Genomic DNA, 14,073 nt, shown 5'->3' with positions numbered 1-14,073 from the left:
TTTGGTTTATAATTCGGTTAAGGTAATCACAATTGTTTTATGAATATTGCAATAATCTTATAAGCACCGATGTATTCATATGCACCATGAATCATTGCAACTTTGCTTTGCTGAAAAATCCATGGAGTTGAAGCAAACGTTTACAGAAGAGAATAAATTAAGATGAAGGTTAAATAAAAAAATAAAAATAAAAAGAGAAATAAAGCATTTAGAGTTATTGTCAATATAGAAAAGAATTTTCAACATTTTTTTGTAATGAATTGATGCATGTGGATATTTTTGAGCCATTAGATTAGATAGAGGTTAGAGATTTTATGAAATTTACTAACTTTATGGCTTGCTCACTTTAGAGGAGCCGGATCCGACTAAAAGTACCAAAATGCAGTGATTTGCGTATGCGTATAGCTAGCTGGGTTTATGATTAACAGATGGATACTGAATTCATGTTTAAGTGAGACTCAATCTGTTTTCGTTCTTTGGGATTGCACAAATAGTTGGAATGAATAGTACACATTTGTCGTCTAAATGCATTTTCATCATGTTAACATCAACAGCCTTAGAATATCTTCATGAATGTGTGACTACAGAGCAAAGCTAGCGAGCTGCATATACATGTAGGGTTTCAAAGTACGTACGTATGATAAAGATGAAGCCAAGGCATTGCAAAATGACTATCTTTTCTTTTGTTTTGGGGGGGGGGGGGGTTGGGGATGGTTTAGGATTGAAAAGAGGATTGTTTTGTAGATTCGACCAAATCGATCGATCACTATCCCATGAGGGCCAAAGATCAAAATCATATCATTCCATCTTTATATAATCCAAATAGAACAACCATGAGAGATTACAACTATAGTTGTCATGGCACTACTTCCTGTATAATTTGATGAAAGTATGAAACACAGTTGACTCATTGTTATGCTAGTAGAATATTATACATATATGGTTGCATATTTAGGCAACATATTCCTATTCTCTTTGACCTGTAAACAAGTTTTGAGAAATTAAATTGCTGAGTTTTATGAGCTAGCTAGCACAAAGACTACTTTCCATTTTCGATGACATAGATATGTGACAGGATGACCATCTGGTGTGATCACTTTTGTGTGCTGAAAAGAGGTATAATCCACTCTGTGTAAGTGAATATTCTAACCAGTCTGTGTTCACCATAACCTAATATTGGATTTACTAACTGAAAGACTGACTTTGAAAATTAGAACTCAGAATTTTTTCTTTTATATTGTTCAAAGACGAAAAGATACATTCATAGAAATGAGAAGATCAAGATCCCTCAAATGTTATACTAATTTTCCTTGACGTTTATCTTTATCTTCGTTTTTGTTTTCCTTTCTTTCTTAGTTTGCTTCATTAAGAAAGAAAATAAGAATGATTTGTTCATTAGTACCTGAAACAGAGCTCATTTTTAGAACACCTGCAGAATGATTTGTTCAAATTGATCCACTAAAAGTGTCATATCATATCTCTCCCTAGATTTGTCCTAGGTTTTGGTCCCCATAAACAATATGCATGATCGATTTTGAGACTCAAAAAGAAAGAAAGAAAGAAAAAAGATTAAAACAAGCACCACTAGGACTAGCTTTCAGTCCAAAGGAGAACACACTGCATCTACATCTCTCACATTATTGAAAGGCAAAGATTTCTACAGAGACATTTGTACCGAAAGAGAGATAGCGTGCTGCTTTTGGAAACATCATGATATGAAGATTAAAACATTACATCATTGGAGTATACTTTTCATTCAAGAAAACTAAAATTGTTGGAACCAAGTTGTTGACTATATACGAACGATATATATAGCTAGGCAAGCATGGATTTTTGATAAATGTTAATAATGATTTAGATGCTAATAGATTTGGGATCTTGAAGATGTAATGCTGAGTAACATGGCTTGAAAAGAAGCCAGCTTTCCAACTTAGAGACTGATGAGAGAGATTTCCACAACAAAAGACTACTTTCCACATCAATTTGAGAGCAGAAGAAGATTTTTTAGGTCCTACAAATAGCAAAATACATTACAAGGCTATTTTCTATTGGCTAGTCAAACACAGAGTGCACAAGCAGCCAAACACTAACACATAGAAGACCAAACCCATTACAAGCCCTTTTTATTTCTCCCCCTAAGCCTAATTACACTAAGCTCAACCATTTCATATCTTAACCAGTACATTGTACCAAAGTTAAGCCTCCCCTTTCCCCAGAACACACTAAAGATAGTCTTAATATTGCAGAACATTTTCACATAATGTAGCAGCCGCTTGTTTCATCATCATCGTCTGTATGTGAATCGACAGGATCAAACGGCAAGTAGATGTCCGGCTGATAGTACGTGTTATCATGCATAGCAGGGGTAAAATATGAAGCACTTGTGCTTGGATACGTCGTACTGTAACGTAACCCGTATGCGGCCGGAGGAGGCTGATAATACATTGGTGGCGGGTATGGACCCGGGTACATATGTTGGATCGGTGGGCCGTGATTCATGGCAGCCATTGGGTGAGACATGTCTGGACCAACCATCGGCGGCCCATTAGCACCAGCCGGATGAGCATCACCGTGATGCTCACCGGGGTTGCCTGTGCCGCCATTTGGAGGATTCCCATTTAGCCCTTTCTTCTTCTTTTTCTTTTTCTTCTTTTTGGCACCACCACCACCACCAGCAGCACCAACACTTTGTTCTCCACCAGCTTCATTGCTTTGATTGCCACCCTCTTTGTCCGACTCACCCTCATCATCATCAGCATCATCACCACCATTTTCATCAGCTTGTTGGTTTTTCTCAGTAGAGTTTTTCGCTTCATCACCATTCTCACCATCTGCTTCACCATTCTGTTTGTTCTTCTTGGACTTTTTCCCCTTCTTAGGTTCTGGCCAAAGCTCAGCGTGCTTGTTTGACCTCAATAGCTTCTTGAGCAAGGTCTCTGCCTCCACGTTGCCAGTCACTGTGACCTTGTGCAGCTGAGAATCAATCGTAATAGTGTAAACCCCTGTGAACAATTCATGGAAAATTCATTAATTATGAACAGATCATAGATACTTATATGGTGATCGTATGAATCCAGTAACAGAGGAGTGAGCTCTCAACTATATGATCATGATCACATAAATCCACTAACACACAAGTAAGATTAGATATGTACTTGCCTTCAATGCTTTGAAGAACTTTCTTGACTTTCTTTTTGCAGCCTTCACAATGAATTGAGACTTTTAACACCCATGTCTGTAAATCAGAGGATTTGGTTAGTTAGGAAGAGTTTGAGACCAAGATAATACTGTAGTTCAGGAAGAACATGAAGAACTCTAACTATTACTTACCTGGTATTTCAAGGATCCAGGAGGTTCTTCAGCTGGTTTTGTTGCCATGTGAGAGAAGAGAGAAAGAGAGAGAGAGTTGAGGAAGGAAATGAAAGTAGCTTAGAGTGTTGTGTAAGCTGAGGTTTAAGGAGGAAGGAATATAGAGAGTAAGCTCTAAAAGGTGGAAGAAAAGCAAAGGCATCTGGTGTGGATGCCACATCACCTTCACACCTAATGAACCACTACAACTCCAACACATCAGCAACCTATAACTGAAGAAGCTTAACTAGAAGTGATTGCAGGCAATCATTCACACACTCACACTCGAACATTGGTTTGAATTTGTAGGTGAAAACTGAAATATCATAATGACAAAATTTACAGTTCCAGATAGGCAGATATCATCAATCCAAGTTAAATATGCTCGTGGATAAGTGACCAGATTGATTGATGATCATTACTTTTGTACCAAGGGGAAATGTGGTGTGAGGGTCCTCTTGTGGCTTTACTCAACCTTTCTTGGCTTTTGATGCATCTTTTGCAGTTACCCAGATGATCAGATGGTCTTTACTTTCTAGGCTTTAATCATCTAATTTTTTTTTTTTTTTTTACTGGTATTCTGGTGTGGTAGTACTGATAATTGATCTAGATGGGGCCTAAGCATAACCTACCACCAAAATGATGAGGAACTCATCATTCTAATCAGTCTATGTTAGGAGGCCTAGAAGGTTCTAAGTGATCAAAGAAGGAACCAGAGCAGTAACCTTCAAATTTGAACTAATCAGAATAGTGCTATAAATTGATCTAAATGGCTCTAGCAACTTCTACAATGCACTAACATACAGTAAAATATTCATGTGCAGAGGGTTTGGTGAAATGTCAAGGTGAAAAAGGAACTGAGTTTGAAAAGACCAAGGCAACTTCCTTTGCATTGGTTTCAAAGTTTCAATCAACTTTCGATGGGTTTTTGGACTATTACCAGGTAACTAGTGAACACTGTGAACCAGAACTAAGAAAAAGCAACCCAACTCTTCAACAATGTAACTGTATCTCCATGACCATATACCAGCAAGAATCTTTTAAGCCTAATTGACAAGTAAATTTGATGTAAATAGCTCTAGCAATTTTGACAATGCACTAACCTACAGTAACATAGTTATCTGCAGATGGTTTGGTGAAATGTCAAGGTGAAAAAGTAACTCAGTTTCGAATAGACCAAGGCAACTTCCTTTTCCAAGTTTCAAAAGAAAAAAATTTGGAGTTTTGGTCTATTCCTAGGTAACTAGTAAACTAGGACAAAGATATCGCAACCGGATTGTTGACAAAGATATCAACTTATACCAGCAAGAATAGTTCCAACCTAATTAACAAGTAAAAAGTCTGCAATCCTAGACAATGAACTCCTCTTTCGAATATAAATGCATTCGATGATTGAGAAATTTGGAACTTCAGTAGCAAGTGCAAATAAATGCCTTCCTTTATCAAATGGGAGAAGAAAGCAGCTTTTTAATGAAGAAACAGCTAGTAGTTGACAATCAATGTGCTTGCCAGCAGTATGTGTCCTTGTGAATACAAAGGCAAAAAGATACACAAAAAGATAACGATGATCATTCTTTAACGCAACTGGAAGAGATGAAAAGATTACTACTAAACAATGGCAGCACCTTTGCTCAAAGAGTATTTTAGCAGTAGAGATCAAAGCCAAATGTAGAGGTCATTTGAACACAAATCTTCAATATTGTCACAGCACTGTAATGGGGCTTCACTTATCTGCACTTTGTATAAGCCAATGTTTTTCCAAGTCTAGATCACTGGAGTGCCTTGTGACTACACTTGGCACTCACAATAGTTCTCACTTTAACATATTTGGCACACAATAGAGGTAGCAGTCACAAGATCATTATGAAAAAAAAAAATTAAATAGACATCTAAACTTGAAAAGGAATGTTCTACCAAAAAAAAAACTTGAAAAGGAATGAATAAATGGTTAAAACATCCTAAATGCAGCCCAAAATATCAGTGGAACGACTTGACTCTCTTTTAAGCCCAAGCACCTTGACATTTCAACAGTCATGTTAAAGTTGACTACTCAGGACTCCTAAACTTCCCACCTTAGGCTCCTTGCATCCTAAGGTTGGACTTAAAGACATCAGAGATCCAAATAAACCCTGATATGCACTTAGAAGACAAAATCAACCTATTCCCAGTAAGAACAATCCCCAAATGAGCCTTCTTCACATAAAACACAAACTAGTTTTCTACTATTAGACAGAAATATAACTGAGATATTTAGGAAACTGAAGACCTTGTGCAATAATTTTAGATTGTAAATGCATGTAATCATTCTTCATTATTGCTACAAACACAGTGAAGCTCTTCTCTTTTCAACTACCAAAGAGAGGGAGATTTAGATCAATATCATAAAAAATACAACTTCAAGGTTGCTATAATTTATTGCTACTGTTATAAACTTTTCTGAACATAAGAACACCTATGATAATGGAGACAAGAGCAGATGAAGCACCTTGTCGAGAAAGCCAAAATTCTGTCCATGTCAAGGGCTTTTTGACCTCAAATAGCACACTCCTAAACTTCTCCTCTAAATCCTCTCGTGATCCAGTGTTATCAATCACTATGTCAGCCTTATCCCTCTTTAAATCAAGTGACATCTGAGCGTTTATTCGGTTTAGAGCATCATCCTCACTTGTGCTGTCCCTCAACATGAGTCTCTTGAGTTGTGTTTCAGGATTGACCCATACAACGATAATGGGCTTTGTCCATCTGTCCATCTTGGCCTCGAATAACAGAGGGACATCAAGAACAATAACTTTAAACCCCTTCAGCCATAGCTTAGAAATTTCCCAAAAGATTCCAGATGATATGTAAGGAGCCAATAGTCTACAAAAAAGACAAAAATCTAATTAAAGTTAATAAAGGCATGTAATTTTTTTTATAAAGCACTCCAACAAATAATCTAGTATTAAACAAAATTAAAATCAACAACATTCAGCAAGCAATCAGCACATCACGTATAATTCAGAACAGTTGATAAACAATGCTAACAGTGTTACAAAGAGATACTCCCAGTGAGACAACATAATAAAATTACCCAATTTCAGAGAATGTACATACCGGTTCAAAAGTTGACTCTTTTCAGGATTAGAGAATACAATTTGGCCTAGTTTAGGCCTATCAACTTCTCCATCAGGTTGCAGAATGTCCTGTCCAAATGCTGGAATAACCTTTTTCCATCCACCAGTTCCCTTCTTCAATACATCCTGAACCAAAGATATTCAGTCCATCACATTTTTCTTAATTGCCAAAATTAGTATGTTTCATCTTTTGCTCATCACTTACCCGAGCCACAAGGTCAGCGTCGACAACAGGAATGTCATGGGCCTTGAAGAGATTTGAGACAGTACTCTTCCCAGACGAAATCCCACCCGTCAGTCCCACTATCCTCATTCTTCTCAAGGTTCTACAGAGAAGAACATTGAACAGTGATTAACAAAGTTCCTGACTTAATAAGAAAACTTCTTTTCATTACTAATCTCCGAAATATTTTAAATCTGCTAAACTCAACAAGAGCACTTGTACCGCAAAAGGCAAAAAGATTTATGACCCAAACAAAAAGGTAAAACTTTTGGACAAAGACCTCATTTCCCAGATTTCTTTTTAATCCTTATTGTTCTTCAGTATGCAGATTTAATTTCATCATCAAGAACCCACCACATTATCATCATCCTTCATCCAACCACTAGCATAACAACTATCCCAAATGAGCCTACTGGTAAATATGAATCATAACCTTGCATATAAGTTTCTGCCCAGAAATAGAAAAAATCATATAATCCCATTCCAAATTCAGTCAAAAACAATCATTTTAAACAATGGAAAAGCAAAAACAAAAGCAAAAGTAAAAGCAATCCCAATTCTAAAGCTTTACACCTACCCAGAAAACAACAAACAAATCTACATCCCCCATTAAAGATCAGCAACAATACTTCAACAGTCAATATCAAATCAAGCAACAAACTTTACTATGCAGATTCTAGATAATACTGAAAATAAACACTTACTGTTTCTGTCAAGAGAACCCAGAAACCAGCAATAGCCCTCCCCAACACTTTTCCAGTAGTTCAACTTGGTTTTATAACTTTCTCAGTCTTCTTCTTCTTTTATAACTCGTACTCTGTTTATTGTAGATTAATTATATTTCCTCTAGCAAGATTAGTAACGAGCGCATCTGGTGTAGTGGTATCATAGTACCCTCCCACGGTACTGACCAGGGTTCGATTCCCTGGATGCGCATTTTTTTTCCCAAAACTTAAACCCCTGTTGCGCGCCACTCCTAAAACCCTGAATCTAAAACCCTTCAATCGTTTTGCTCTCAAATTCCATGTCGCAGTTCAACGTCGCAACCACCAGACTCCTCTCCCTCCTACCCAACTGCTCCTCCGCGGCTCACATCGCCCAAATCCAAGCCCACCTCATCACCCAAAACCTGCACTCCATCACCACCGTCGCCTCCGCCTTCATCTCCGCCTCTAAAACCCTTAACCTCCTCCACTTAGCCCACCTCCACATCCTCACCCAGCTCCCAACCCCCCATGTCTTCACCTGCAACTCCCTCATCAGAGCCTTCTCTCACTCCCACATCCCCCACATCCCTCTCTCCATCTACACCCACATGACCAGAACCTCCATTGCCCCCAACAACTACACCTTCCCTATTCTCTTCAAGTCCTTGGCCGACTTCCGGGACCTCAGACAAGGCCAATGCCTGCATACCCATGTCGTCAAATTGGGGCAGTGGAGTGATATATATGTCTTAAACTCTGCTTTGGATTTGTATGCTTCGTGTGGCAGGATGGACCTGTGTCGAAAGGTGTTTGATGAAATGCCTGTGAGAGATGTTGTGTCATGGACCGGGTTGATTAAGGGGTATAGGAGATTGGGGAAGTATGACGATGCGTTGATTGCTTTTGAGCAGATGCAGTATGCTGGTGTGGCGCCGAATGCTGTGACGATGGTGAATGCTTTGGCTGCGTGTGCGAGCTTTGGGGCGCTGGAGATGGGGGTGTGGATTCATGAGTGTATAAGGAGGGAGGGGTGGGAGTTGGATGTGAAATTGGGGACTGCGTTGATTGATATGTACGGAACATGTGGGAGAATTGAGGAGGCTTTGGTTGTTTTCGATGGGATGGAAGAGAAGAACACATTTACTTGGAATGCACTTATTAAGGGGTTTGCTCTTGCAAAGAGCGGTGAGGAGGCGGTTTGGTGGTTCGGGAGGATGGAGCAAGAAAGGTTTGGTGCAGACGAGGTGACTTTGGTGCAAGTGCTTTGTGCTTGTAGTCACTCGGGCTTGGTAGATGTTGGTAGACAGATTTTTTGTTCCTTGATCAATGGGAAGTATGGATTTTTGCCTAGCGTTAAGCATTATGCTTGTATGATCGACCTCTTGGCTCGTGCCGGTTGTCTTGAAGAGGCTGTCAAATGCTTGAGAGAAATGTCTTATCAGCCTACTAAAGCTATTTTGGGGTCATTGCTGGCTGCTGGTCAAACTCATGGGGACTTGCCATTGAGCGAGTTTGCAGCTGCAAAGCTTGTTGAACTGGAGCCGGGGAATAGTGCTTACTATGTCTTGTTGTCGAATTTATATGCCGAGATGGGAAGATGGAATGATGTTGAGAAAGTGAGGGCGATGATGAAAGAGAGAGACCTTAAGAAAGAATTGGGTTGTAGCTCGACGGAGCGTGAATTCTGTAACCAAGTTGATCAACTAGTAGCGCAATAAGTGGATTGCATTTACGAGCAAATTAAGCATAACCGATCTACTATGGTAGTCGTTATTTAGTAGCATCATGTTTCTGTTAAGGGATTAAGTCACTGTCCAAGAGTATCAAGCATAAATGATATTGAACTCTCTCATACTCTCTTTATAGTAATCTGAAAATACACAATAACATCATTGTTGATTGAGATTCCTACACAATTTGTTGGAATTTTCTATGTGCCTATCAGCAGTTCCGATTATTGAACTGGAATGTTTCTGTTTTTCTCATTGCAATAAGTTTATGGGGACAGTGAATTACTCAGCTTGTAGATTGGAATAGCAAACACAAACTTCAAACACTGAAAGGCCAAAGTAAGTTGTCAAAGCTAATGCATAAGGCATCGAATTTCACAATGGAGATAGGAGACACAAGCTCAAATGACGTACAACAAGAAATTACAAAAACAGCAGTCTTGTAACTTATTGGAGGAAATGAAAAGGCCAAGGATCAGAGCCAAAACACATATGATTCTAGAATACAGATAATCATTGAAGATATGTGACTGTTCAGTTGTCACCTACAGCACTCTTTAGTGAGCTCTAACATTTGGGCGGCATTCAAACAACTTCTTGGCTTGCGTTGCTATCAAGTAGTGTGCAGTCTGGAGGTGGTGAATATCTGCCTAGCTGAATCAGTCACCTCCCAACTAATTTTGATTGGCCCAGACGACTCTCATAGTCTGATAGACATCAACAATTGTACCCAACTTAGCTTTGAGTTCCTCTACTACTATGTCTGTGACCAAGCCAAGCAGGGGCTTTTATAGGAAGCTCATATGTCAGTATTTAAGGCTGCTGGGTTGTATTTTTTGTGCCTCCAACTCTGTCCATGTTACTTTTCATACACTGCATACGACACTTGTATAAAACTAGGAAAAAATTCAGTTTACTACCCTGAACTTTAGGTCTAAAATCAATTTGATACCTCATCTTTTTTTTAATCAGTTTCATACCTAAACTTTCAAAATGACATCAATCTCGACAAAAATGACTAAAATAGCCCTGGTTAATCTTTTTACCCTCTTTCTCTCTCTCTCTCTCCATGCCTCCAAATCCACCACATGGCTGGCGCCGGCATCCACCCCTACCACCAGCAATGGGCCCCGGCGGCAGCCCCTCCTCCTCCCCCGGCAGTCGCCGCTGCCATTCTTAACTCTGAAATTATCTCATAAAACTATGTCAAATATATATCAAAGTGTATTTTACCGCGAACCAAACGAGGCATAAGAATTGCAATCTTCTTTGAGTCTGAGAATATCAGCGGGGCTCCCTGGCTCCCTCTAGAGCACTCATCGAGTCATTGGCAATGTATCGTGTAATTACTCTTGAATCTGCATTCCATAAGGTGCACATCTTGTACAAATCCTGAAATTCGTATATGCTATCTGAATGTCGCTGAGTCAACACACAAACTTACCAAAATGCTGAAAAAAGGAAAGCCTCCTTTTCTTGTTCACCAACTCTCATGCCTATTGGAACAAAATTGTGATCAGTAATTTGACTAATTTCTATTTTCTAACACTAAAACGTGTGTGTGTGTGTGAATATCATATTCTTCTTTTTTCCCGAATGCGTCCCCAATCCGTCACACAGAAAGAGTACTATAACACCTTAGTTCTCCCTCTTCTTCTCAAACTCGAAGGATACCCCAAACCCTTTCTCCACATTTCAAGTGAAGACTTTGATGGTCGTTGTTGCAGTTTCAACTCCTAAGTTTTTCCACGTTTAGAGTGTTTGGTTGTAAAAGAAGCCGCTGAAAATTAATGATTGCATATGGGTAAGTAGGATTTTGATGTTAAAGAAGATAATGAGAATGACGTAAATACTTTTTATATTTTGAATTTTCAAAAGCTCTGAAACAGAGCTAACGTCTCTAGACACCAATTTTAAGTCGGAGTAAGAAGGTGATCAAGTCAGTATTTAGTTGTAAAGTTAAGATACTAAAAGTTAAAATGACTGAAAAGTCAGAGACCATTTGGACTATTTTCTCTATTGAAACACATTAAGTTGAATGACTGAAGACCATTTGATTTAATTTCTAATTATTTTAATCTTTCCTTCCACAGTCATTTGGTCTATTTATTAATAACTACCGTTTTCATGTTGGTTCTTTAATCCAACAATCTCAAATATAAATTGTCTTACCGACCTACTGGTAACTCAATTATTGTGTTTTTTTTATTATTATTACTCTCAATTATTGTTGATGCCTGTCTCTTATTGATGAAACCTTTAATATTTAGTCAGAGCTTATCTTTGGTTTTTAATGCCTAAGTCCAAAAAAAAAAAAAATGGGGCCATAGAAACATAATTGTTTCCTTCAAATGTGTCAATTTGGGTGCTGTTTTTGATGGGGTGGTTAGACAATTTATACTATATACTAAAACTGAGTTTGCATTTGAACAGTATCCGTGTGGCGAAAAAAACGGTTTGGTCCCTGTTTTTCGTTTTAATTACACCTCCACCATTCTTCTTGAGTTTTCTTGACGTGGCTCAAACTTAAGAGTTCCACTAATACTAGATGTTGACGTGCTTGCGGCCCAAAAGTCCACCCACCCAAATAGTTCCTACGTGTTTGCACCCTAGAAATCCACTAATCTAAAAGTCCTCCCTCTGTTCTTATCTTTTTCATACTTTACACCGACCTAGGAATCAAAGCAGAATGTTCCTTATCAAGGTATAAAGAGAAGATCAAAAATTTTCTCTTACACCCACCGCATCCGTTCATCGACATACACAGTGGTGAGTCTACCAATCTCTACTTTTATGTATTAAGATAACTGATTCAACTACATGTTGGTTCTATGAAAACGATTTCCCGACTTTTGAATTTGGAAGCCTACATGGTACCTTTTTTCTCTTCGAGTGAATCTTTCTTTTGTTAATTGCAGTTACTCCGAAAGATGGATGCGATCATTAGATTAGAGTTCGGGCATCAAACCAGACAAATGAGGAGCCGAACGAACACGAAAAAAAACATTGTCCGAGCTCAACGCACTGAACCCATCTGCATATGGGGTATGCACATGAAACCCAATTTAATCTAAGACTTGGTCAAAAATTCATTTATGCAAATTTTGTTTAATCCATTTAGTACTTCTTGCAGAAGGAGACTGCCTTTTGTAGTGCAAAAATCAGTAGATTCTGTGAACTTAGTGGCTGGTGGTACACTGGAACAGAAGTTGCGCACACCCCAAGTGTTTCAAACAGTTGAATAAGAAAGAGGAGAACAACGAATATGTTTGTGTGCAGCACCGCCTTCAAAAACCTGTTCCACGGTAAATCAAATTTTCCCTGTCAGTATATACGAACTTATATTTTCCACTCCTTAAGCTTGAAGTGTGAAATTTTTCGTTTACTTGACAAACCTTTATGCTTAGACACAGCTACAGGGCTTATATGACTGTAGAGGACGAAGACAACGAAGCCACTCCTATATTGATGGGTTAACAAGCCGAAGAACTTTTCGGTGCGACCTGCCAAAAGCTACTAATCAAAAGATCCTCTCCAACTGAACAAGTGCTACCACAAGAAGTGAAGCAAACAAAGTCTATCCCAACTCTGAACTGATGAACCTGGTGGTTCAGGTGTTTACAGGCCAGCAGATTATGCAATCCTTGGTGGCAAGACAAGTTCCACCTACAGGAACATCACCCCGCCTCCTCCTTGAGAAGAAAAGAACAGTCAATACAAACGGAGGAGCATTGTTAATACTGGAATCTGAAACGAAAACAGAGGGGTAAGAGACTTGGATTTCTTCTGTCACCAACTAGATACAGATGATTGCTATATATATATATATATATAAACATCAATATTAAGAGATTATATTACAGTTATCAAAAACTAGCACAACTCCATTCCATTTTCATTCACGTTCTATGCACTGTTGTATGTATTTGCAGGCAAGGAAAGCAACTTGCTTCATCAGCTGTGGGTCTAGGACTTGAACTACAAACCTTCAACTAGATGTCAAACCCGAGATGACTCTTTTTTTGTTTATGTTGACAAGCTAAAATCTTAAGTGAATGTTGTAGTTGGTTTAGCTGTTTTTTTGTACGTTTGCTTGCCAGAAACATATGTATTATAGGAAATAAGCTGAAGGATATGTAACTTCAGATCATACTCCAACGTATAGCAACTATTTTTTAGCAATCAGAGTGCTATGTATTATAGCCTGCTGCTACAGCAGCTCCGATGTAGATGTAATATGTGACTAGCAGCCATCACCACTTTAATGTAGCCTCATTATGTAGCATACAACTGCTGTAACATCTTTTGTGATATGAAATCACCTCTTTTATGAACAATTAGTGTTTCTCCATTATACACTAAAATCACCCGCGGCTAGCCGCGGGCACGGCACCTAGTAATTTTCTAATTGGGAGATCATGCGTTTGAGCTCCATCAAGAGTGGGGAGAAGTGGTGAGATTAAAAATTTCACAAATTATCAGTGTCAATCTATTAATAAGCTTTTGTAAGTAACATCACAGAAAATAACACACTAAGCATTTTATGGGAGTACCAAATAGGCAAATAGGTTCTAAGACTTTCAGCCGAACCTCCAAGACGATGCATGTTGAGCCACCGACATTTCCCCCACCAGTCAAGAAGGCTGGAGCTTATACAGTACTCTGCATTATTACAAGACTAACAAGAGATGACATTTTGGCCGGGAACATATATATGTCTATATATATAGAAGTATAGAAGGTACTACTGCATGCTATATAACATTTTCAGAAAAAGAAATAGCTACCACAATCTAATGGCAGCAGAAGGCAGAAAGCTGTACGGCGACCTGAACACACCGGAAACCTTGAAGGTTGTGGCATGCCTGTTCGAACATGATCTTGATTTTGAGTTTGTTCCAATCAATCTTGAAGCCAACCAACACAGGGAAAAACAATTTCTTTCTATGAGT

The 14,073-nt window shown here is 38.7% G+C and overlaps 3 protein-coding genes and 1 non-coding gene across 4 annotated transcripts; 2 read left to right on the top strand and 2 right to left on the bottom strand.

The window, feature by feature from the left end:
* Positions 1–1,985: 1,985 nt before the first annotated feature.
* LOC101299921 lies at positions 1,986–3,879 on the bottom strand. Its single transcript, XM_004290717.1, has 3 exons — positions 3,331–3,879; positions 3,160–3,235; positions 1,986–3,002 (listed from the first exon to the last, which is right to left on the bottom strand). The coding sequence occupies exons 1-3, from the start codon at positions 3,376–3,378 to the stop codon at positions 2,254–2,256; spliced, it is 873 nt and encodes a 290-aa protein (XP_004290765.1). The 5' UTR covers positions 3,379–3,879; the 3' UTR covers positions 1,986–2,253.
* A 1,874-nt stretch (positions 3,880–5,753) lies between these two features.
* LOC101308744 (dephospho-CoA kinase domain-containing protein-like) lies at positions 5,754–6,781 on the bottom strand. The gene is made up of 3 exons (XM_004292597.1): positions 6,667–6,781; positions 6,442–6,587; positions 5,754–6,207 (listed from the first exon to the last, which is right to left on the bottom strand). The coding sequence occupies exons 1-3, from the start codon at positions 6,772–6,774 to the stop codon at positions 5,754–5,756; spliced, it is 708 nt and encodes a 235-aa protein (XP_004292645.1). The 5' UTR covers positions 6,775–6,781.
* A 768-nt stretch (positions 6,782–7,549) lies between these two features.
* TRNAG-CCC lies at positions 7,550–7,620 on the top strand. Its single transcript has one exon. It is a non-coding gene; the product is annotated as a tRNA-Gly (tRNA).
* Positions 7,621–7,649: 29 nt separating this feature from the next.
* LOC101299632 (pentatricopeptide repeat-containing protein At2g02980-like) lies at positions 7,650–9,139 on the top strand. The gene has a single exon (XM_004290716.1). It carries the CDS (start codon positions 7,709–7,711, stop codon positions 9,107–9,109), a length of 1,401 nt encoding a protein of 466 aa, XP_004290764.1. The 5' UTR covers positions 7,650–7,708; the 3' UTR covers positions 9,110–9,139.
* The last annotated feature ends 4,934 nt before the right edge of the window (positions 9,140–14,073 follow it).

This window comes from Fragaria vesca, linkage group LG2 (genome assembly GCF_000184155.1).
Source record: "Fragaria vesca subsp. vesca linkage group LG2, FraVesHawaii_1.0, whole genome shotgun sequence".
NCBI lineage: Eukaryota > Viridiplantae > Streptophyta > Magnoliopsida > Rosales > Rosaceae > Fragaria > Fragaria vesca.
This window is presented reverse-complemented; position numbering and strand designations above follow the sequence as displayed.

Coding starts and splice junctions, on each gene's coding strand:
- LOC101299632 (XM_004290716.1), top strand. CDS start 7,709: ATGTCGCAGTTCAACGTCGCAACCACCAGACTCCTCTCCCTCCTACCC.
- LOC101299921 (XM_004290717.1), bottom strand. CDS start 3,378: ATGGCAACAAAACCAGCTGAAGAACCTCCTGGATCCTTGAAATACCAG. Junction 3,236..3,330: donor CTGGATCCTTGAAATACCAG/GTAAGTAATAGT, acceptor TCTGATTTACAG/ACATGGGTGTTAAAAGTCTC. Junction 3,003..3,159: donor AGTTCTTCAAAGCATTGAAG/GCAAGTACATAT, acceptor AATTGTTCACAG/GGGTTTACACTATTACGATT.
- LOC101308744 (XM_004292597.1), bottom strand. CDS start 6,774: ATGAGGATAGTGGGACTGACGGGTGGGATTTCGTCTGGGAAGAGTACT. Junction 6,588..6,666: donor ACGCTGACCTTGTGGCTCGG/GTAAGTGATGAG, acceptor TCTTTGGTTCAG/GATGTATTGAAGAAGGGAAC. Junction 6,208..6,441: donor AAGAGTCAACTTTTGAACCG/GTATGTACATTC, acceptor TCTTTTTTGTAG/ACTATTGGCTCCTTACATAT.